Source organism: Trichosurus vulpecula, chromosome 4 (assembly GCF_011100635.1).
Source record: "Trichosurus vulpecula isolate mTriVul1 chromosome 4, mTriVul1.pri, whole genome shotgun sequence".
Taxonomy (NCBI): Eukaryota; Metazoa; Chordata; class Mammalia; order Diprotodontia; family Phalangeridae; genus Trichosurus; species Trichosurus vulpecula.
Genome location: NC_050576.1, coordinates 375,958,199 through 375,982,994, shown reverse-complemented (window position 1 = coordinate 375,982,994; position 24,796 = coordinate 375,958,199). Strand labels below are relative to the sequence as shown.

At 35.5% G+C, this 24,796-nt stretch overlaps 1 protein-coding gene across 2 annotated transcripts in view; it reads right to left on the bottom strand.

Moving 5' to 3' along the window:
• Positions 1-24,796, bottom strand: part of TPP2 (tripeptidyl peptidase 2) — a 97,273-nt gene that overhangs the window by 19,121 nt on the left and 53,356 nt on the right. Inside the window, exons 18-24 of one of the 2 annotated variants that reach the window (XM_036755437.1) lie at positions 13,907-14,023; positions 13,324-13,424; positions 11,626-11,722; positions 8,481-8,618; positions 6,681-6,925; positions 6,412-6,490; positions 4,380-4,418 (exon numbers count right to left, since the gene is read on the bottom strand). In XM_036755437.1, the coding sequence (XP_036611332.1) occupies positions 4,380-4,418; positions 6,412-6,490; positions 6,681-6,925; positions 8,481-8,618; positions 11,626-11,722; positions 13,324-13,424; positions 13,907-14,023 (816 nt within the window). The remainder of the gene's footprint in view (positions 1-4,379; positions 4,419-6,411; positions 6,491-6,680; positions 6,926-8,480; positions 8,619-11,625; positions 11,723-13,323; positions 13,425-13,906; positions 14,024-24,796) is intronic. The other variant, XM_036755438.1, reaches the window with a different exon arrangement.

Below are 24,796 nucleotides of genomic sequence, written 5' to 3'. Positions count from 1 at the left end.
AGGGAGGATGGTGAAAAATGGAAGAAAATATGGTTTAAAATTGAGAAATTTAAGAGGCCAAAAGCTTATAGATTATTCAGAAGTCTTATTTATCATAAACATTTCCTCAAGAATAGGTGCAGTCAGATCGGGTAGTGCAAAGGCCAAAATAGCAAATTAGAAGAAAAGATAAGATGAAAAGAAAATACTGCTTCCAATTACAATAACACCTCCAATCCAATCTGTTTAAATGACCTGTCCACTACGAAAAATGGGAAATGGACATAAGTGAAGGCACTGAATATAACCATGTCTTTAAAAAGGTTGAAGAAATACAAAATAACTGCCACAAAGAGAAGGCTAAATGAGCCCAAACCTATCTGTGACAGCAACCATTTAAGACCAATGTGGGATCAGTATATAAATTCATTTACTAAATACAGAAAAAGCTAATATAAGATGATGAGCACTTGACTTCACAAAATGACAAAAAGTTGTTGATAAGAAAACAAGCTTCTAGTCCGAATTAAGCTAGGTCATCCAAAAGCATTTGTAGACTAAATTGGAAGAACGACAAATACGTGTGAAATGAAAAAGATCTTTCAGTATTTCTATGGCAATCTATTAAAGAGTGGAGTCCCTACACTTAGATTTTGGATAGTACAATGGATAGAGCACTGGACTTAAGAGTGAGGAAGATCTGAAATCAAATCCTTCCTCAGACACTTGCTAGTTGTATGACATTAGGCAAGCTGCTTAAACTTCTTTCTGCCTGTTTTCTCTACTGTAAATTGGGGATAGGAATAGACTGCCTCTCATGGTTGTTGTGTAAAGTTTGTTTGCAGACTTTAAGGTGCCATAAACATGCTATTACATTACTATCACCTGATCTATTATGTGTGGAAATGACAATAGTATTTAAGATCATGAAATCAGGCAGAGTGGCTGGGTCCGAATCAAATACATATGGAAAAAATCCATGCTGGTGGTAACAGAATAGTAAAAAATAAGTGGGAATTTATTTTTAAGCTAGCTCAAAGAGGGGAAGGAAGATTTCAAAAGAATAAATAAGTTCACAGACAGAGCTTTTACCAAAAAAAAGAAAAGAAGGTAACTGACAAAAGGAACTACTAGCCTATATGTACCCATCAAGCATATTCCTGATTAAAGAAAAAACCAAGAAAGAAACAACCAGGCAGGCTTGGTTTTCTAAAATAGACCTTTATCTTCACAGTCACACACTGGAATGAAAGGCTTAAGGAGTGTAAGATCCTGCTGTGGCTAATGTTTATGGCCTTCAAAGAAGCATCTAACTTCATAAAACAAAATGAAGACTAGAAGGCTTCTTTCTCTTAAACAAGGTTTCCCATTCATATAATAAAATTAAAAAAAAATTTCTAGGAAAGATGTAACCCCATGGAGCTAACTTCGTTTTCATGAGCCATTCCATATCAGCATAAAACAAGGAAACAAACTCATCTAAGTTATTTGCCAATGTAATGGAAGATGACTTTTCTTAGGGAAAATGATGAAGGGTGATAACCACACTTAACTCTTGTCTAAATAAATTCACTAACCCAAAGAGAGTGCTCTATTCCACTGAGAGGGAGGCACCCTCTTGGCTTCTTATACAGAAAAGATTCTCAATATAGAGCTGAGAGAAGTCCCCATTGATTCTATGAGCAAAGTGCTTTAAGAAGGAATGAAATTTTGACTTGGTTACTAAACTTTTCTGGAATGTTACCCAAAACTGTATTTTTAAAAAACATATTATAATTTTCTTTTTCAAGATTTTAAAAACTGTCTCAAGCTAGAGTGTTATTAGAGGGCAGAGGGGACTAAGCCATAGTTTGATATCTCTCCAAGCTAGAAATACTCAGATAAAATATAAAATTGTTTCTCACAGACTTGAGCCCAAAAAATGAAGAGCACAGCATCAGCATTTTTTTTCTTTTACAGTACTAACTGCATTAAGCCCTGGAATATTATAAAACCTCAAGGAAAGTTAAACACATTAAAGGCAGGAAGGCAAGTAAAAGGGGAAAAGGCAAAAGTAAAGAGGAAGAAGAGAAACGGGAAAAATCAAATACAGGGAGAGAACAAAGGGGACAAAAACACACACAAAAAAGCAACATATAAGGGATAGGAAAATTTAAATAAATTGCTAAAAATAGAGATGGGTTTATAAAGTTTTAAGATTTATGTTAGTCTCAGATTACATGCTTTTGGGTTCAGGTCATCATTCATTGACCTCTGAACATCAATGAAACATTATTCACAATTCTGCAAATTCTTAAAAATTACAAAATTCACTCTAAATGAGCTAATAGAAGTAGCCCTTTGGGTAACATAGTAAAGGTACTAACAATAGCTCGAAAGAGCTCTTTAAAGTTTTCAAAGTGGCTTACATGTTATCTCATTCGATCCTCACATGAATCCTGTGAGGAAGCTGCTATTATTATCCCCATTTTACAGATGAGGAAACTGAGGCTGACAGAGAATAAGTGACTTGCTCAGTCACACAGCTAGTATCTAAAGCAGGATTCAAACTCAGGTCTTCCTGACTCCAAGTCCAGTGATCTACCCACCATGCCACCAAACTAATGATAAAGAGCCACTTCCATGAGTTCCAGTACAAAGAAACAGCTTCATTATACAGATCTTCAATATCTAAGAGGATGTCTTATAGAAACAATGCTTTGTTATTCTGGTCCCTGCCTCCCTGTCTCCCCCCCCCCCCCATTCTGACTATTACTGGTATTTTTTCTAATCCTATTTGATGTAAAAAGCACCCATCATAATCAATGAACTTGGTTGTGTACCGTAAATAATCGACAAGCATTGATCAGGAAGTGACTGCTATGTTCTAAGCACTATGCTAGGTACTGGGAACACAAATTTTAAAAAAAAAAGGGACAATTCCTATCTTTCAAGGGCCTTACATTCCATATAGAGTTCACTAAGATGAATTCTAGTAATTGAACTACTTATGCATCTTTTATGCTACCATATTAAGTAGAAGTAACCTTTTATACCTTATACCTTTCAAGCAACCAAATCTAAGTAAAAGCCATTAACTTCCAAAAAGATGTCCAACATACAAGAGAAAAAAGTTGGGGAGAGCTAGAATGATACCTGTCTCCTACAAGTTATTTTCATTTGTTAATTGCCTACAGTTTGATCCTTAACTACTTCTACCCTAAATCCTAAGGAAAAAAATTTTAATCAACTCCATGTTATAAGTTTTTAATAAAAATTTTACTTGTTCTTACAAAATGGTGACCTCCAATTTTTATGTTCCAAGGGTTTTAAAAAGAGTTACATTTTTAAAAATACCAAAATCCAAGTAAAGTCTAATTCTCCTTTTTGTCAATTATTGATTGAATCTGAGGAATCTCAATTATCTGTTTCCTCTTTTATGTGATAGGGTAACCAGTGAAAAAAATGAAAATCTAAATATTATGAGGCTAAAAATAAAGTCTGATCCATGTTAGCAAAATTTTCCCAGGACTCTTCACCGCTACACCAAACACCCAGTATTTTCAACTCCTTTCTTGACTTCCTTTTAAAAAGCAGTCTCATCAAAATAAGACATCAAAGTAAATTTTCCTTACTGGTTTCACTGTGGCTCCAATAAGCAGGGAATCATGAGACTAATAATTCCCCATTTCTATGGATCTTTGAGGGACTATCTATTCCATTCATAGATCTTGTTTTAAATCCTATAGGAAGCTCTCCAAGCAATAACAAACTAAAGGATACTCTATGTCAGCTACTACTTTCTGCTAGGTTCACTTCTATTTCACTCTCTGACATCCATGAACTAAATGTCTTAAGAACAAGTAGCAAATTTCATTTCAAAGGTGAGAATATTTCATTAAACTAAATCCTTCAAGAGAGAATTTCTCCCTCAGATGATTGATAATAAAATTCAAACCAAACCTGTACCTTTACCTACACATATCAAGACCACAGATTTAAAAAGACAATTTTCTCCCTATAGTTTTCTAGACACATGAAATGTCAAAATACTGAATACTGTAGTTGGGAATATAAAATACAATGGAAATGCTTTATACAAGGACAGAGAGTAGCAGAGCACTTTATCCTAGAATACGACTAACTCAATATCATGAATATTTAAGAGACTATGATTAGAAGAGTAACATAAAGACAAGATATAAAGAACTGGGGTCTTATAGCAATTCATGCTGCTCAAAGAGATTTAGGAAAGCAGCATGTCAGTGTTTATAGGAGGTGTGGCTAGTAGCAATGAACTGTAGAACTTAAAAGGAAAGGAAATTGAGGGGAAGGTTTTAAAAGATATACGGACAGAAAAACGTTAAGTCATATGCAAAAAAGGCTTTAACACATCTTTTTCAAGAACTGACATTCAGTACCTTTTTAAATTTTCCTTGTCGTTTTGCTGCAGACTGCCCCTGGGAGTTAGAACAACATTCTGTAAGAAAACATGCACACACTACACAGGATGGAGATACCACCTCTGCCTGAATATGGTCTCATTTACTTTCCACTGGTATGGATTATACTACTTGAAGTGTCAAGTCTATGAGGAAGATTGACATGCTTTTAAAGCGCTGCTGCCTTTTCAATTTTTTAACACTAATGTGCTTAAGCATAATTGTCTTTTATGTGGCAATTATTCCAAGGCAAACGCTGTAAACACTTCTCTCAAAGATCAAGTGGACCAAGTACATGATTATCAAAATAAATCTTAGAAAATCACATTTAACTATTTTTCACAAGATGCTATACAAAGTTATTTTTCTAACGCCAGATTAAATGACAACATTAGCACAATTTCTATTCATATGTTGTTTCCCAAAAAGGACCATGCAAAGTAATGTACCATTTACGGTGGTCACAATAAGAAAAATTATGAAAAGTAAACTTTTCAAACAAGAAACTCCATAAAAGCTAGAAATCTGCTGAGGAATGATTATGAGAATGAGGTGGAAAATAAAATTAAATTGAATGAGGGCTTTTTCCTCTTCTACTTCAAAGAAAACAGGATTTTATTAAATCTGACAATAGCTACTAGCAAATCTCACAAATTTTCCAAGTTTCTTTGATTCCTCAATTGCCTCAGAAGCTAATCAAGAACTAGCAACTATTTTTCATTTGCTGAATTTTATTAATGGGGAAAAAACTTTTTAATTAAGATGATCTTTTACTATTTAGGGCCCACAAAGTAGTTAAAAACAAATAAGTGATCTATAAACAAAAAATAAACCCTACATTTCAGATTGAGAGCCATGTCTATAAAGTCTGTACCTGAAACCAGTGTTTCTAAAAAGCACTGTACCAGTAGATTCTGATCCTTTTATTTCTACAGAACATATAAGACATAAATTGAGGCAAGTGACTCCAAGGCAAAGATTTTTTTTCTTACTGTGCAAACAAACCCTAAGAATACTGTTCAAAGTCAATGGAAAAATGGGAACATTTTAAAATGGTTAATACCCCTATGAAATCTGTCCACTCCAATAACAACTTTCATAAACTCCAACATAAGGAAACTGAAAGGCTGATTTAATTTTTACAGATACTGTCAAGCTGCAATATGATGAAAGGCTGGATTAGCTTTTGCAGGTAAGGGCAAGCTAAAATTGAATGAAATTATGGCAATTGACGGGTAATGTTCAAGAGAAGTGACTATAGAGAAATGTTGTTTCCAGAAGAGAAGTCTTATAACACTACAGTGGATGAGAAAAGCTAAAAATAAAAAAAAAAAACCTATAAAAAGAAAGCCTGCAACAGCATTTGCCTGTTAAATAAAAGGCTTCTGTAAACTCTATTAGCTAAAAATGCAAACCAAATAAATTTCATTTACAAAACATGCAAGAACAAAATGTAATCCAGAAATAGCATACCTATATTTTAAATTACATTTCTCTACTCAATTATTCAATTCTCCATTCCAAAAATGTTTTGTAGAACTGTGGGAAAATCCTGCTGTTCATTACACTATTTAAGAAAAAATTTTTAGAAGCAACATAATAAAATGTAACAGTTTTGGTCAATGTCCACAACTTTAAGTTAGTTTAACAGAACATCTAGAAATAAAATGATTTTGATTTTAAATATTCCATTTGCTTTATAAAACCACTTTAGTTTGAATTTCTCCTTTAAAAAAATGCACAGATAGTCATATAACAGGAGGTTCAAGCTTAGTTTAGTCATTCAAAAATTAGTAGAGGCTAATGGCCTAAAAAAACCAAACAAATGATTCTAAAACTCCTATGAACAGAAAGTAGCAGCAAAACTGATAATACTAGAAGGAGGCGTTAAAATTTTTCACATCTAATTTTGTTTGTTTGACTTATCTGCAAACCTAAGTTAATTAACATTTTTGGAGAAACATGATTTTTTTTTAGAATAGCATATTCATTAGGTAAAATAGATACTCACAGCTTTCTTTCCCAGATCAGTCTTTGACAGTGTTAAGGATCCTGCAAGATAACATCCTGGACCTGCCCCTTTGGGTATCCTGAAAGGAAAAGGTTTTAAAAAGGAAAAATCAGAACCAAAATTAAATAAATAATTCCTACATCTCTTGGAATTCTGAAAAGTGCGTATGGCAGAAAAGAGGAAGAAACCCTTACACATTACAAATATAGTTTATGAAACAATAGAAATGAACATTATTTGGCTTATTTTATTAATTCAGTATTACTTACTTGTCATCAGATAATGATGTAACAAAGAATGGCTGGCTATGCTTTGGTGGTAGTGTTAAAGTATTTGACTTCTTCTTTCCAAGGAGAGCAAGACTATGGTTCTCATGAATATCTAAGCTTAAAGTATTAGACAGTCTATGAGAAATAACAAATGGAAGATCTTTAAGACGATCCAAATCACTGATTTGTTCATGACGTATTTGTAGTCGAACTGTGTAATCACCCTTCTCCAGTTTGACAGAGTACTGAAAAAAGAAAAAGGGCTTATTAAGAAATAAAGATTAATCAAGCAAATGTGTCATACCAAGGACATGAATTCTAGTCTTGGCTAAAATGTGAATTACTTTAGAAATTGTAGGAACAATAATATGATTCTTCAGCTTCAGAAACACAGAATCACAGGGAAGGGATTTCAGATGTCATTCAGTCTAGTATAAAAAGTTCATGAATCCCTCCTACAACATCCATGACAAGCAGTCATCTAGCTTTCCTTAAAGGTAACCATGAAAAGGAGAACAGGCTACTTTAGAAGGGAACATGAAGCAAAGCATTTCACAGGAAAATGCTAATTGCTAGGAAATTTTTCTTTATATTAAGCCTAAAGTTGTTTATCTGTAATCTCCTTCCTAGGTCTTCCTTCCGGGGCTGAGTGGAACCAATCTAAACACGGAGAGTCAACTATTTGACTTTCTAAGTTTTCTCTTATCTAGGCTAAATATCTATAATTCTTTTAATGGAAACTTAAGTGATGTGGTCTCTAATTTTCTGAAAAACCTGGTCACATTCTGGAAATAATCCAGCCTATCAACATTCTCCCTAAAAAGTGGTACCCAGAACTGAATATAATTCTCTAAATGGAGTCTAAGTAGGGCAGTTATCATCACCTTCATTCTGTTCATTTGGTCTAGTCCAATTTCGAATTCACACTAAGTACAGTAAGAGTCCATTTAAACTCTCAGATCTTTTTCACAATAGTCATCCGTTTGTCATTTCTCTGCTATCTTCTACTTGTAAAGTTAGCTTTCTGAATAGGACTCAATTAATAAGATTAGAATCGGACAAAAGTAAATAAATATAGATTCAGTCCACTCTTCTAGGCCATCAAGAATTTTGGGTATCCTGACTGTTCTCCAATATGCTAACTATCTCTCTAAGTCTTATATCATCTGCAAGGTTGACAAGATTATTATTTATCTTTTGATCCAAGTCACTGACAAAAAAGGTGACTACAAAAGAGCTAAGAACAGATTGCTAGGGTGTTCCCTTAGTGACATTCCTTCACAACTATTCTTTGGTTTTGATTATACAACCAGTTCTGAATCTATCTAACATTATGTCTATCTGATCCATAAAGATTTTACAAGATAATCTGTAAAGAATATCACACTGACAATGATTTATATTTATCTATAGTAGGAGTTCTTAACCTTTTTTGTGTGTGTCATGAACCCTTTCGGTAATCTGGCAAGACTTAGGGACCGCTTTTCAGTGTGTGTTTAAGTTAATACAAAATACATGGCATTACTAAAACAAACAAACGAACGAACAATTATGATGCATGCAATTAAGTTATCAAAATTTTAAAAAATTCATACACCTGCTGAAATTGGGCCTGTGGACTTTAAGTTAAGAACCCTAATCTATGGGATACCTCTGATCTAACAATCTAATGGTAACCAAAAGAAATTCACATGTTTCAGAAGCACAATTTTTTTTTTAGCAAATAAGACATGTTGAAAATATAGATTAAGTGACTATATTCACTTCACAATTAAAGTCAAGAAATTATTCTAAAGATACCTGGTGAGGATAGGCATCACCTGATCCCATCTGTCTCTTGTTCTGGTCAAAAATAATCCAGAGTTGGCTGTCAAATTCTGATTCATATAATAATTCACAAAGCAGAGGACAGCTTGGAGTTATTTCCCCACTCTTTGGCTACAAAAAAAATATAAATGATTTCTTCAAAAAGAAAATTAACCATTTAAAAACCCTTATAAAAGAATGCCTAAGATAATACTCCTAAAATCAGGCTTAGAATAAACAAAAAATTAAAAAAAAAAACCATTGTAAGAGAAAATGAAATATGGGAAGAGGGAACTTCACAAATGCTCATTAGGCATTTTTACAAAAGGCATCTTTACAAAAGATTAGGGATATCCTTATCATACAAATTCCAAGAAAGTAAAAATAAATAATATGATTAAAATAAAATACTTATTTCAAATACAAGAGCAAAAAAAATATTTAACTTCATAAAGATAGAGAAAGTGAGAGAACACACAATTAGATCTTTAACAAACTTCCCTGAATTGATAAGACTGAAAAAAAAAAACTTCAACTGAAAAATGTTTCATCAGTTATAGCCAAAAATGACTCTCTTACAAATGTTTAACTTTATCTCCTGTTTAAGAGATCAAAAAATATAAGCATCTTCCATATAGAAAGATACCTTGATTTGTTATCACTATAATAAAATAAAGAAACATTTAATTGCGTACTGTACCTCCACATGACAGTATCTCAATGTTTTTCTAAAAAGGATAAAAAAACAAACTGAAGAAAAAGGATAAAAGGAAAACTGAAGAAAATGTTGAGTGTATTTTTTCTACCGAACCTTAAAATCTGAGGCATGTTACTTGGCATCCACCTTACGCTGGTCTACAGAAAATTAATGAGAGCTTACCTATTAGAAACTAAATAGCTATGAAGTGATATATTGGGATATATGTAAAAGATGCTGTTCTTTTCCTTCATTATTTAACACCTGGTAGACCTAATAATAGTTTTACAATAAAATTTCCAAAAATATTCATGTACCCTCAAATGGTAAATTTTACTTTGCTATGTTCGGTGCCGAACAATTCTGGTACTTAAATTACTAGGCATTTTCTAATACAGTTCTGCCCTCTTTTTACACACTCCATACCTATAACAACTTCTTACTTTTTTCTCCTGATGAAGTCTTCTCCAATCTCTTCCCAGAGAGAATCAACTGCTTTAATCCTTGATTCTCTCAAGTCATTCTGCTTGAACCTTCCTAGACATTTAACTATTTTACAACTTACACTTACTTGTATACATTCAATGACCGCTGTTTTTCATCTCTGTACCTCCATACTTATATGCAACACCGTATGTATATATATGTAGATGTACATGTGTGCGTGTGTGTGTATGTATATATATATACATACACACACACGCACACACACACACACACACACACACACATATATAATATATACTTAATAAATGTCTGCTGAAAAACAACCCTCAGGTGATAGTCTATCTCTGCTAGCTGTTGTCCTATATCATCTCCTTTTTGTGGCTGACTTCCTTGAGAAGAGCATCTACAATTGATGCCTCCACTTTCTTTCCTTTTCTGGCTTCCCACTTCATCATTCAACTGAAAATCCTCTCTCCAAAGGTACTGATCTCTTAATTATCAAATACATTGGCCTTTTCTCAATCCTTATCTTTCTTAACTTATCTGTATCTTTTGATGTTGTCAATAAACATCTTGTACTTCATACTTTCTTCTTTCTAGGTCTTCATGATAATAATTTCTCTTGCCTTTCCTACCTATATAACTATTCCTTCTCAGTCTGCTTTGATGGATCTTCATCCAGATTACACCTGCTAATTGTGACTGTCTCTCAGGGCTCTATCTTGGGTCCTCTTCTTTTCTCCTTATATACTATTTCACTCAGTGATCTCATCAACTCTCATGAATTCAATTATCATCTCTATGCTGATGACTCCCAAATCTACTTGTCCAACCTTAACCTCTCTGCAGACCTCCAGTCTTGCATCTCTTACTTCCCTTTAGACATCTAGAACTAGAAATCTTCTAGACATCTTAAATTCAATATATCTAAAACTGAAGGGCTAAACTCCTCTTTTACTCTAACCCTCTCCTCTTCCTAATTTTTCTACTGCTGTCAAGGATACCATCATCCTTGTAGTCACCTCAGCTTGCAACAGGTGTCACCTTCGAATCGTCACTCCCACCTCTCATATCCAATCAGTGGTCAAAATTCCTACCTTTATGACATCTCTTGAATATAACCCCTTTTCTCTTCTGACACTATAAACCACCACGGTGAAAGCCCTCATTCCACCTCACACCCGAACTACTGTAATAGCCTTTTGATTGCTCTCTCTGCCTTGTCACTCGGCACTCCAGACCACATTCCACTGAGGTGTCAAACTGTTCTTCCTCCTCCACCCCTGTCAATCATTATTCAGTAAAGTCCAGTGGCACCCTTTTATATCCAGGATCAAATACAAAATCCTCTATTTGGCTTTTAAAGCCAAAACAAGTCCCCTTCTTACCTATACAGTCTTTGTATACCTTACTTCCCGCTACTCTATGATTCAATGACATTGGCTTCCTTGCTTTTCCCCACACAAGACACGCCAAATCTCTAGGCTCTAAGAGTTTTCACTGGCTATTCCACTGCCTGGAACTCTGCCTCTTTATCCTTTCCTCCTGGGTTCTTTCACGTCTCGGCTAAAATCTAATCTTTTTCAAAAAGCTTTTCACAATCTTCTTTAAACTTTAGTGCATTACCTTTGAAATCACTCCCAATTATCATATCATATCCATCATATTTGTACATAGTTCTTTGCATGTTTTCTCTTTCACTGGACTTTTTCTTGTTTTTACCTTTATCTATATCTCCGGTCCTTAGCACAGAGTTTGACACAGAGCAGGCACTTAAATGCTAGTTGATGAACAAGGATTATGGCAGTACTTACGTATGCAGTTTCTAGAATGTTTTAGGATAAATACTGTTGCTTATTTGTTCCAGCTTTTACATTCTATCTTTACTTTTCAGTTATGATGATTCACAGAAACAATGCAAACTTAGAATAATAGAATAATACATATTTTGACTATAAATATATAACATATATTTTTCTTTAGGCAAATACTTACTTGATGAAAGTTATATGTCAAGACCATCTCATAAAGTTGACGATTATTTGGTAAAACATCTCTGGATCCTAAAGGTTTTGTTTTTGCACTTACTGGTCTGCAATTAGGGAATTGTAGTTTTAAAAAATAAAATAATATTCATGTAATTAAATAGTACTTTATATTTCTGGAACTGGAATGTGATATCTTAATTCTAATAGAAAAAAATAAATTTCCTTTTTAAACATGTTTAACATTCAAATGAATCTCTCAATATCAAAGATTTTTAAATGCCCAAAAAATAACTAATTTGTTTCAACAGTAAATACAACCAAAGACCTGCATAACACTGGGAGTTTCCCTAACAGGATTGGAGCTGTACCTTTAATACCCACATCAAATATGTAAGATTAATTTGGAAATAAAGATGAGGTATTTTTTTTTTGTAAAAGTGATTAGAGAAAAAAATATCAACTATAATACAAAAGAGTGAGCCTTAAATTTTGTTGTGACATTCTGAAATCTAAAGAAGGCATCAAAGAAAGGAACAAATTTTTAAAATATTCTGTGATTTTTTTTCAATAGACTACTGTAGGCAAAAATTAATTCCCAAAGTTTCAAAACTAGACTTTCCAAATTAACTATCCAGGTTTCAGAACATCATGCTTAGCAAAACAAAGACAGTGAAAAGATTAAGATTTTAGTTCCAGGTAAGTCTGATGATTCAAGTGTAATCAAATTGGATAAGACGAATAAGAGAAGGATAAGGAATCTAACTGAAGCCACACTATAAAGAATTTTAAAAATAAGACAATACTTAACATACAAAGTAATTCTTATTACATGAGAATAATAGTCAAAACACTAATAGTGTAGAAAGAGAATAAAGAAAAACAGTTCTCAGTACAGTATATAAATTATATAAATAAAATTAATTGTGAGGATCATCTACTTCCCTGAGATGCAGTTCAATTTTTGGTATTCAGCCTTAAAAAGCTGACATGTAGCAACTTGGATGGCTGAATATCTTATACAACTTCGACTTTATCATGCTTTGTTGTCAATTCTAGGTCATACTTCTAGATATTTTGTATATCACCAGGAGATTTCTTCCCAGCATTAGATTACTTGTAATGTACTTTGCCAAAAGCGCCCATGCTGACATGAGTTAAGATCAGATTCATCTGAACAATAAAAATAAATAATACTTCTTTGTACTTACTATTGCTGTTTTTACAAAGAGCTTTCACTCGATCTCTAATTTATCCTCATACTTTAAGTGTGAAATAAATAGTTAGCATCCATTAACATAGCCATTTTATAGAAAGAGCAACTTGAGCAGGGACATACTAAATTACTGCTATACTTATAATTTGAAGCTTTTCAGTTGTCTCTGAAAATACTCCAGGGTCCACATTAATAAAGTAAAAAATGGAAAAATTGTCAGTTTTTATCTAGTCATCAGTATTTTTAACATACAATAAAAAGGATTACTTCCTAAATACCAGGGATACCCTACTCATCAAACACAAAATATTTCAAATGGGGTACAAAAAGAAAAAATAGCTATGGCTGTCTTGATTTGGTCTGTGGGTAGTTCTAACATTGGAAGTATGAGGGTATTCAAAGACTAAACTATCAAAGTTTGGGATAAGAGTAGTACCCTCCCCACAAAAGAGCTATTATTATTTATAGTTCACAGAAAAATACAATTAATACCGTAGAGTTTGGACCCAGCTCTTCAGAGTTATGCAGGGGGCAAGATCTTCATATTTCAAGGAAGACTGAACATCAAAACGGTTTATTCCTTCTGAGGCATGCTAAGGAAAAAACAAGATTTTTTAAAAATAGTTTCTATGTTAGCTTTTGGCTTCAAGGTGAGCGAATGAGCCTACAATTAAAGCATTACATGCTCAACCATGTTTCAAACTAAACTACAACTTTAAAGAAATGTATCAGAATAATTGTATAAACTAAAAACATTTGAAATCGACAGAACCATAGTCACTTCTCCATTTAAACTGAATTAACTTAAATTTCTAAGACATAGGATAGATTCATTTCATCAATATCTGGGGTTATTGGCCCAGCATGTTTCTGCTCTGCTACTCTGCCCTAGCAGATTCTACCAGGCTGGGAGAGACTGAGTAGATTTCTATCGATCAATACATTTCTTATCTAAGATCAAAAGAAAGGAACATCACACTAGGTGGGCAATTTATGTATGACTGCCATGACGAGATATGATTTTACAATAAGAAAAAAATTCATATCTTTAAAAACATAACGTGATTATACTTACAATGTTTAATTGAGAAGCAGTACAAACTATCCCATGGAAGGAAATTGTGTAATCAATATTGACATCACTAAGACTTGCCCACCATCGAGCAATACAAAATTCAATTGCCTTTCCACCCTGTGAATGAAAAAATGAATCACAAATATTTATTGCCTTTCCTAATTCTCTTATATCACCCTAAGTTTAAGAATATTAATATTCAATGTTTCAGCATAGGCATATCTAAACTGGGAACTAAAATAATTCAAATTTAGGAAATGGTGTTCTCAGATAACATATGATCAATTCATCATATTCTTACCCCTGTGTTGTCTTAAGCAAAAACCAGAGTTGATAACAGGACGATCCACTAGAAAAGTTTACACTATGAAGCATATACAACATTTGCTGTACAGAACAAAGAAAACTGTAACAAATTTCAAAAAATTGTATCGTCTATTGAAAAGAAACAAAAACAAAATCTAAAAGTAAGAAAATTTGAAAAATGTCTATTTTTTTAACAATTAGTCTAATTTCTGTGGTTGAACTGGGGCCATTTTTCAATATGGGAAATTTTCAAAGGTTTTGATGATAGTGGACTTCATACTATTTGGGGCAAAGGAGCTATATATCAGCAGATATATGAAAATATTTCAAAGAAGAAAATACAATAGACTGGAAGTGACTAAATTACAGATAGCTGAGAAAATGTTATAATCACAAGGCAAGGATGGGAAATTCCCCACAAATATAGGGAAGCAACCACAATTAAATTTTTGCTTTAATTCCCCCTCAATTGAGATTGAATAAAACTCTTTTCCATTATTATTTCCTCAATAGTTACATGTTCTTTTCTATCACGCTACTCCCTAGTATAATGCAAGTTTATCACTCATGCTCTTTTCTTTTGCTATTTAAAATAATTTCATGAAATTGCTAATGTGAGATTCATATATTTTAATTTAAAAGTAGAATCTATTTACAAAAGAGAAATGTTTAGAAAAGAGTAGACCTGGGCGGAGCCAAGACGGCGGCTGGAAAGCAGGGACTTGCGTGAGCTCCCCACCAGGTCCCTCCAAAAACCTTTAAAAAATGGTTCTCAACAAATTCTAGAACTGCACAACCCACAAAATAGCAGAGGGAAGCAGGGATCCAACCCAGGACAGCCTGGATGGTCACTGGATGAGTTCTATCGCACACGGAGCAGAGGGGAGCAGAGCCCAGTGTGGGCGGCAGCAGGACCAACCAGAACAGGAGCCAGGCAGAACAAGCCCTAACGCCCTGCATCAGTGAGCTGTGGCAGTTACCAGACTTCTCAACCCACAAACACCAAAGACAACAGAAAAGGTTAGTGGGAAAAGCTGCTGGGGACAGAGTGAAAAGAGTTTGCAGTTTGGCCACCGCCCCTGAGGCAGCAGAAGTGGTGCACCTATAGCTGCAGTTGCTTCAGGCCCACCTGGTAGGAGGAATTAAGTGGCGGATCAGAGCAGGAGTGAAGAGCCTGCTGAAGATTTTTGTCAGGTCAGGGTTGGTGGTTCTTGAGGAAGGAGGAATGCTGGTGTGGCAGAGCTGACTGTATAGAAATAGCTCTGAAAACAACAGCGCATCCCCTCAAGCTTGGAAAAAGTACTCTTTACTCTACAAGCAGTCATACCCTGCTGAAAAACTCAAGGGTCAAGTAAGTTGGCTGGGAACATGGCCAGGCAGCGAAAACAGACTCAGATTCAGTCTCAGACTTTGGAATCTTTCTTTGGTGACAAAGAAGACCAAAACATACAGCCAAAAGAAGTCAACAAAGTCAGAAGCCTCCAAGAAAAACATGAACTGGTCTCAGGCCATGGAAGAGCTCAAAAAGGATTTGGAAGAGCAAGTTAGAGAAGTAGAGGAAAACTTGGGAAGAGAAATGAGAAGGATGCGAGAAAACCATGAAAAACAAGTCAATGACTGGCTAAAGGAGACCCAAAAAAATACTGAAAAAAAATATTGAAGAAAACAACACCTCAAAAAATAGACTAACTCAAATGGCAAAAGAGCTCCAAAAAGCCAATGAGGAGAAGAATGCCTCGAAAGGCAGAATTAGCCAAATGGAAAAGGAGGTCCAAAAGACCACTGAAGAAAATACTACTTTAAAAATTAGATTGGAGCAAGTGGAAGCTAGTGACTTTATGAGAAATCAAGATATTATAAAACAGAACCAAAGGAATGAAAAAGTGGAAGACAATGTGAAATATCTCATTAGAAAAACCACTGACCTGGAAAATAGATCCAGGAGAGATAATTTAAAAATCATTGGATTACCTGAAAGCCATGATCAAAAAAGAGCCTAGATATCATCTTTCAAGAAATTATCAAGGAGAAGTGCCCTGATATTCTAGAGCCAGAGGGTAATATAGAAATTGAGAGAATCCACAGATCACCTCCTCAAAAAGATCCCAAAAAGAAAACTCCTAGGATTATTGTCGACAAATTTCAGAGCTCCCAGGTGAAGGAGAAAATACTGCAAGCAGTCAGAAAGAAACAATTTGAATATTGTGGAAAAACAATCAGGATAACACAGGATCTAGCAGCTTCCACATTAAGGGACCGAAGGGCTTAGAATATGATATTCTGGAGGTCAATGGAGCTAGGATTAAAACCAAGAATCACCTACCCAGGAAAACTGAGTATCATGCTTCAAGGCAAAATATGGATTTTCAACAAAATAGAGGACTTTCAAGCTTTCTCAGTGAAAAGACCAGAGCTGAACAGAAAATTTGACTTTCAAACACAAGAATCAAGAGAAGCATGAAAAGGTAAACAAGAAAGAGAAATCATAAGGGACTTACTAAAGTTGAACTGTTTTGTTTACATTCCTACATGGAAAGATGATGTGTATGATTCATATGATTCATGAGACCTTAGTAGCTGAAAGGAATATGCACATATACACACACACACACACACACACACACACACATACACGGAGGGCACAGGGTGAGCTGAATATGAAGGGATGATATCTAAAAAAATAAAATCAATTTAAGGGATAAGAGAGGAATATATTGAGAGAGGGAGAAAGGGAGAGATAGAATGGGGTAAATTATCTCGCATAAAAGTGGCAAGAAAAAGCAGTTCTGTAGGAAGGGAAGAGGGGGCAGGTGAAGGGGAATCAGTGAATCTTGCTCTCATTGGATTTGACCTGAGAAGGGAATACCATACATACTCAATTGGATATCTTGCCCCACAGGAAAGAAGGAGGAAAAAGATGAAAAAGGGGGGACAATAGAAGGGAGGGCAGATAGGGGGAGGAGGTAATCAAAAACAAACACTTTGAAAAACGGACAGCGTCAAGGGAGAATATTCAATAAGGGGGGATAGGTTAGGAAGGAGCAAAACATAGTTAATCTTTCACAACATGAGTATTGTGGAAGGGTTTTACATAATGATACACATGTGGCCTACGCTGAATTGCTTGCCTTCTTAGGGTGGGTTGGCAGGGAAGGAATAGGGGAGAGAATTTGGAACTCAAAGTTTTAAAAACAGATGTTCGAAAACAAAAATAAAAAAAAAGTTTTTGCATGCAACTAGGAAATAAGATACAGTCAATGGGGCGTAGAAATTTATCTTGCCCTACAAGAGAAGAAGGGAAGGGGGGATGGGAGGGGAGTAGGGTGACAGAAGGGAGGGCTGATTGGGGAACAGGGCAACCAGAATATACGCCATCTTGGAGTGGGCAGGAGGGTAGAAATGGGGAAAAAATTCATAATTCAAACTCCTGTGAAAATCAATGCTGAAAACTAAATATATTAAATAAATTTTTAAAAAAATTTTAAAAATTAAAAAAAGATTTTAATGAATCTATGGCAACTGTCTGAAAATGTTTCGCCAAGGTCACTTGTCTTATTCTAAACTCTTGAATACAAAGTGATTTCTGAATAGGTTTACAAAATGTGATTTTGCTTTGAGAAAAAGAATGGCTTTAAGGCTGCAAAGTTCCCAATGGCAATGTAGTATTACACAAAGTTGAGTTTCTCTCCACTGGAAATGGTAAAATCCTCCTCATCAAGAAAATGGTACACATGGCTGAAGAAAAATGTTGTTGGATTGTAGAAAAATGTGGATGGCCAAGGTACTGGAACCTAGGTGGGCTGACATATCCCTCATATCTCTGCAGCAAGAGACACATCCTACCAACTGTTTCCTCTGGTTCTTGTTTTGAAGGAAAAACGAAACACCCTCAGCCCATTCTGGGGCAGCTCAATGGCACAGTGGATAGAATGCCAGGCCTGAAGTCAGGAAGCCTCTTATTCTTGACTTCAAATCTGACCTCAGACACTATCTGTGTGACCCTGGGCAAGTCACTTAACCCTGTTTCCCTCAGTTTCCTCATCTGTAAAAAATATCTGGAGGAGAAAATGTCAAAACAGCCCAGTGTCTTTGCCAAGAAAACCCCAAATGGGGTCATGAAGAGTTGGACATGAGTGAACAATAAAACAAAACACCCCCTTTCTCACCAGATCAAAATAAATTATTTTCTCTAATTCACAATCCAATTGCATTTGCTCTTTAGAGTTGCCGACCATCCACAAAACAGTTTAAAAAAAATAGAAAAAAAAAGGTTATTTATTAGATTAAGCTGTGTCTATTTCTTCCACCCTAATCAATGAAGTTGGGCAAAGAGACTAAGGATAATGTCCACTTGCTTGCTACTGAAGGGAATAGCAAACTTTTGTAGGAAATCTTCTTCACTGTTACTAAAAGGTCATCTGTTAAAAAAAATACATAACAAAGATCAGGCCCATGTTTTATTTTAGAATCAAATGACTCTTAGGAAACTTAAAAATCGACGGGTCTGTATGTTGTACTGCAAAAGAAGAAGTAGGTCAGAGATGCCAATTCTCACCCTGGACCAGATGGAGGGGCATTTATTAGTGGAAAATGTGAATCCAAATTTAGGAGACAGGATAAATGATAGAACTATGCTCTAAGCAGAAAGAAGCACATCTTGGAAAGAGTGGTGTGTTTGGTGTCTGAAGACCTGCATTTCTGGGCTGATCCCAACAACAACTCACTCTGGGTTCACGGACAAAGCATAGGATTTGAAAGGTCTTTGTTCAAACTCCAGTTCTGCCACCTATTAACACCTACTTATTTGGGGCCTGATTTCCTAGGATCACAAACTGAGAACTAAAAGAGGCCTCAGAAGTCACTTTGTCCAACCACCTCATTTTACGGGTTAAATAACAGGGTCCCACAGGTGGCAGAGCCAAGATTCTAAACTGCTTCTTGACACCAAATCCAGCATTCGTCCCACTGTACCACATGGTCTCCCGGCAGAATGAGATCCTCTACGGTCTTTTCCAAATTTAACATTCTGTGATTCTGTGAAGTCACGGCTCCTCTCAGCACCAGTTTCCTCATCTATAAAGTGGGGACACTAACTGCTAGCTCCCTTATATAGGTTGTTGTAAGACAAGTGCTTTGTACACCACAAAGTGCTATATAAATTAAAGCTATTACTATGCCTTGGATTTTCTGGAAAAAAAAAAAGAGTAGACCTATCGAATACTCCTTCCATAAGTAATTAAATACATACCCAAAATAATTAGACGGCAGTTTCACCAAAGCCAGTAATCTAGAGATGCCAGTAAATTATCTACTAAATTTTATTTTCTAATGTAAATCAGAAAAAACTGCAAGGTGAATAAGATTCATAGTGAGAAGAAAGGAATTAGAGAAACTCAGGAAGTGTGCAGCATTTGACTAGCTATGTGAATATACTTTACTGCATCAAGATTATCCAAACCTCAAACTACAAAAATCCCCCATATTCCTAGATTCTAGCTTAACATCCTAAAATACCAAGACTAAAATTTAAATAAAAGCTACATACAAAGTATCAATCTCAGATACTTAACAGAAAAATTGATATTGGGGAGCATAGGAAAAAAAATTACCTGTCAGATATATGGATAAGGATAATCCATGAACAAAAAAGAGACAGGGAGGTTTGTGGAAGGTAAAATGGCTAATTCTGATTACATAAAATTCAAAAAAGCAATGCAGCCAAAATCAGAAACTGGGGGGGGGGGGGAAGGTGGGGGAACAAATATACCTCTGCAGCAGGTTTCTCTGATTAAGGTCTCAGTTCTCAAATACAGAGAACTGATCCAAATTTATAAAAATAGGAGCCATTCTCCAATTGATAAATGGTCAAAGGATATGAGCAGGCAGTTTTCAGAGGAAGAAGTCAAAGCTATCAATAGTCACGTGAAAAAATGTTATAAATTGCTAATAATTAGAAATATGGAAATTAAAGCAACTCTTGAGGTACCATCTCATGCCCAAAAGATTGGTTAATAGGACAAAAAAGTAAAATGACAAATGCTGGAGGGGATATGGGAAAATAGGAGCTGTGAACTAATTAAACCATTCTGGAGAACAATTTGGAACTATGCCAAAAAGGCTATAAAACTGTGCATACTCTTTGACCCAACAACGCTGCTACTAGGTCTACACCACAAGGAAATTTAAAACAAAACAGAAAAAGAAAAAGTTACATGTGTAAAAAAAAATTTTAACAGCTCTTTTTGTGGTGGCAAAGAATTAGAAACAAAAGGGATGCCTATCAAATAGCTGAACAAGTTAAGGTACATGATTGTGATGGAATACTATTGTGCTGTAAAAAATGATGGAAGTAATGGTTTCAGAAAAACCTGGAAGCACTTATACGAACTGATGCAGAGTGAATAGAATCAGAAGAACAATCTATACAATAACCACAATATTATAAAGATAATTAACAGTGAAAGGTTTAGCTAATCTGATCAATACAATGATACATCACATCTCCAAGGGCTTATGATATAAAATGCTATCTACCTCCAAATAGAAAAGTGACGGTTTCCAGAGTGCGGATTGAAGCATATTTTTTTTTTCTCTCTTCTCTTTATTACACCCTCCCCTCTTTTTAGGGGGAAATACGATTAATATGAAAATGGTTTTCATGACTTCATATGTATAATGAGCATCATATGTCTTGCCTTATTAATGGGTGGCGAAGGGGATTTAGGGAAGGATATAATTTGTAACTGAAAATAAAAATAAAATTTTTTAAAAATAGAAAAATTGGTATCATGTAAATTAAAGAACGAAAAAGTATTTGTTAAATGCTTGCAAGATGGTATGTTCTAATGAGAGAGTAAAACACATAAAAAGGAGGTAGGAAGTAATGGGAGACAGATTGGCATGATTTGGAAGTGATGTAGACGCATGAGAAGATAAAGTGAAAACTTGCCTATCTAAGCCCAGACTTTCAGGGTCAAAGTTCAGGTTTGGGGCAGAGGAAGGAGGAATATACCTAGAGTGCAAATGGCACAGCCAGGGAATCTTAATGGTTGAGAATACCCCATCAACTATCTACGCCTTTGCAGTGATCCCACCCACACCTACTATATTCTTCCTCTTCTTCTTAGTTTATATAGCTTCATTTAAGACTGTTCAAATTTCACCTTCTACAGGAAGGTTTTCCTAGTAATATCTTGCTGCTAGGGCCTTCTCCTGTCCTTCATCACAATGTGAGCTCCCTGAAGGCAGGTATTGTTTTGCTTTTCTTTATATCAATACCTGGCATATGGTAAATGCTTAATAAAGGCTTGGTGACTAAATTTGTGTGTGTGTGTGTGTGTGTGTGTGTGTGTGTGTGTACACATGTATATACACACACACAGACATACATACACGTATATATTAGTATTAGAAAAAGCCTTAATCTTCAAATAGGTACTATTTAAAAAATAGAAAAGAGCATGAGTGGAAAAGAACTGACAGGTTAACTCTTAAAAATAAACACAGAGTTCAATAACCTAAGAACACAAACCCTAGATTTCTTCTTTGACAAGCACTTCTGGGAAAACTGAAAAGCAAATGAATGGAAAATGGTCTTATGCTACATATTACAATAAGCTTCAAATGTCCAAATCCAAATAAATATAGACGGTTACCTCAAAAGAATGGGGAGGGAGGGAGAGAATGAACACAAGCTCCTTGAAGATCAAAGATTAGGTGGAAAATTAATAAAACAAGGGATAAAAATTCATAAAAGGAAAACTAGACAATTTGCAAATTATAATTTTTACATGAGTAAAAACAATTCAAATTGAGTAAGAAACACTGTGAAATGAGGAAAAAAATCTTTGCATCAACTATCACAGATTAAAAGGTCTGAAATTGTAGGTAAATAGCAACTTGAGCACAAATAAATGAAACTTAAAGTCATCTCCCAATAAATAGGCGACAAAATGATGCGAAGTTATCAAAAAGAAATATTACATAAAAATGTTCAAAATCACTAGTAAAAGAAATGCAAATTTTAAAATTCGAAATGTCATATTCAGAAAAAAATGACAGGTGTTTTTAAAAATGGAAATAGGAGCTGGGGGGGGGGAGGCAGAGCCAAGATGGCAGCTGGAAAGCAGGGACTAGCGTGACCTCCCTGCCGAGTCCCTCCAAAAACCTATAAAAAATGGCTCTGAACCAATTCTAGAATGGCAGAACCCACAAAACAGAAGAGGGAAGCAGGGCTCCAGCCCAGGACAGCCTGGATGGTCTCTGGGTGAGGTCTATCCCACATGGAGCTGGGAGCTGGGAGCAGCGCGGACCAACCAGACCAGGAGCCGGTCGGAATGTGCCCTACCACTTTGAATCAGTGAGCTGTGGCAGTTACCAGACTTCTCAACCCACAAACACCAAAGACAACAGAGGTTAGTGGGAAAAGCTGCGGGAGTGGAAGCCCCAGGCCCACCTGGTGGGAGGAATTAAGTGGCAGATCAGAGCAGGAGTACACAGCCTGCTGAAGTTCTAAGCCCAGTCCAGGTTGGGGGTTCTTGGGGAAGGAGCAGTGCTGGTGTGGCAGAGCTGGCACCTCCCCCCCCCCCAAATGTGGAACATAGAACTCTTTAGTCTATAAGCAGTCATACCCCACTGAAAAACTCAAGGGTCAAGTTAGTTGGTTGGGAATATGGCCAGGCAGCGAAAACGCACCCAGATTCAGTCTCAGACTTTGCATTCTTTCTTTGGTGACAAAGAAGACCAAAACATACAGGCAGAAGAAGTTAACAAAGTCAAAGAGCCTACAACAGAAACCTACAACAAAAACATGAACTGGTCTCAGGCCATGGAAGAGCTCAAAAAGGATTTGGAAAAGCAAGTTAGAGAAGTAGAGGAAAAAATGGGAAGAGAAATGAGAAGGATGTGAGAAAACCATGAAAAACAAGTCAATGACTGGCTAAAGGAGACCCAAAAAATACTGAAAAATACACTGAAGAAAACAACACCTTAAAAAATAGACTAACTCAAATGGCAAAAGAGCTCCAAAATGCCAATGAGGAGAAGAATGCCTTGAAAGGCAGAATTAGCCAAATGGAAAAGGAGGTCCAAAAGACCACTGAAGAAAATACTACTTTAAAAATTAGATTGGAGCAAGTGGAAGCTAGTGACTTGATGAGAAATCAAGATATTATAAAACAGAACCAAAGGAATGAAAAAATGGAAGACAATGTCAAATATCTCATTGGAAAAACCACTGACCTGGAAAATAGATCCAGGAGAGAGAATTTAAAAATTATTGGACTGCCTGAAAGCCATGATCAAAAAAAGAGCTTAGATATCATCTTTCAAGAAATTATCAAGGAGAACTGCTCTGATACTCTAGAGCCACAGGGCAAAATAGAAATTGAAAGAATCCATCGATTGCCTCCTCAAATAGATCCCAAAAAGAAATCTCCTAGGAATATTGTTGCCAAATTCCAGAGCTCCCAGATCAAGGAGAAAATACTTCAAGCAGCCAGAAAGAAACAACTTGAGTATTGTGGAAACACAATCAGAATAACCCAAGATCTGGCAGCTTCTATGTTAAGAGATCGAAGGGCTTGGAATACGATATTCCAGAGGTCAATGGAGCTAGGATTAAAACCTAGAATCACCTACCCAGCAAAACTGAGTATCATGCTCCAAGGCAAAATATGGATTTTCAATAAAATAGAGGACTTTCAAGCTTTCTCAGTGAAAAGACCAGAACTGAATAGAAAATTTGACTTTCAAACACAAGAATCAAGAGAAGCATGAAAAGGTAATCAAGAAAAAGAAAAAGAAATTGCAAGGGACTTACTAAAGTTGAACTGTTTTGTTTACATTCCTACATGGAAAGATAACATGTATGATTCATGAGACCTCAGTATTAGGGTAGCTGAATGGAATATGCATATATGTATATATGTTTATGTATATATATATATATATATATATATATATATATATATATATATATATATATGTGAATGTGTATGTATGTATATATCTGTGTGTATATATATATGTGTATATATATATGTGTGTGTGTGTGTGTGTGTATATATATATATATATATATATATATATATATATATATATATATATATAAAGAGAGAGAGAGAGAGAGAGAGAGCGGGCACAGGGTGAGTTGAAGATGAAGGGAAGATATCTAAAAGAAATATAATCAAATTAAGGGATAAGAGAGGAACATATTGAGAGAGGGAGATAGGGAGAGATAGAATGGGGTGGATTATCTCACATAAAGGAGGCAAGAGGAAGCAGTTCTGTGGGAGGAGGGGAGGGGGCAGGTGAGGGGGGAATGAGTGAATCTTGCTCTCATCAGATTTGGCCTGAGAAGGGAATACCATACATACCCAATTGGGTATCTTAACCCACAGGAAAGAAGAGGGAAGAAGATAAAAAAAGGGGGGGATGATGGAGGGGAGGGCAGATGGGGGTGGAGGTAATCAAAAACAAACACTTTCAAAAGGGGACAGGGTCAAGGGAGAAAATTCAATAAAGGGGGATGGGTTGGGAAGGAGCAAAATATAGCTAGTCTTTCACAACATGAGTATTGTGGAA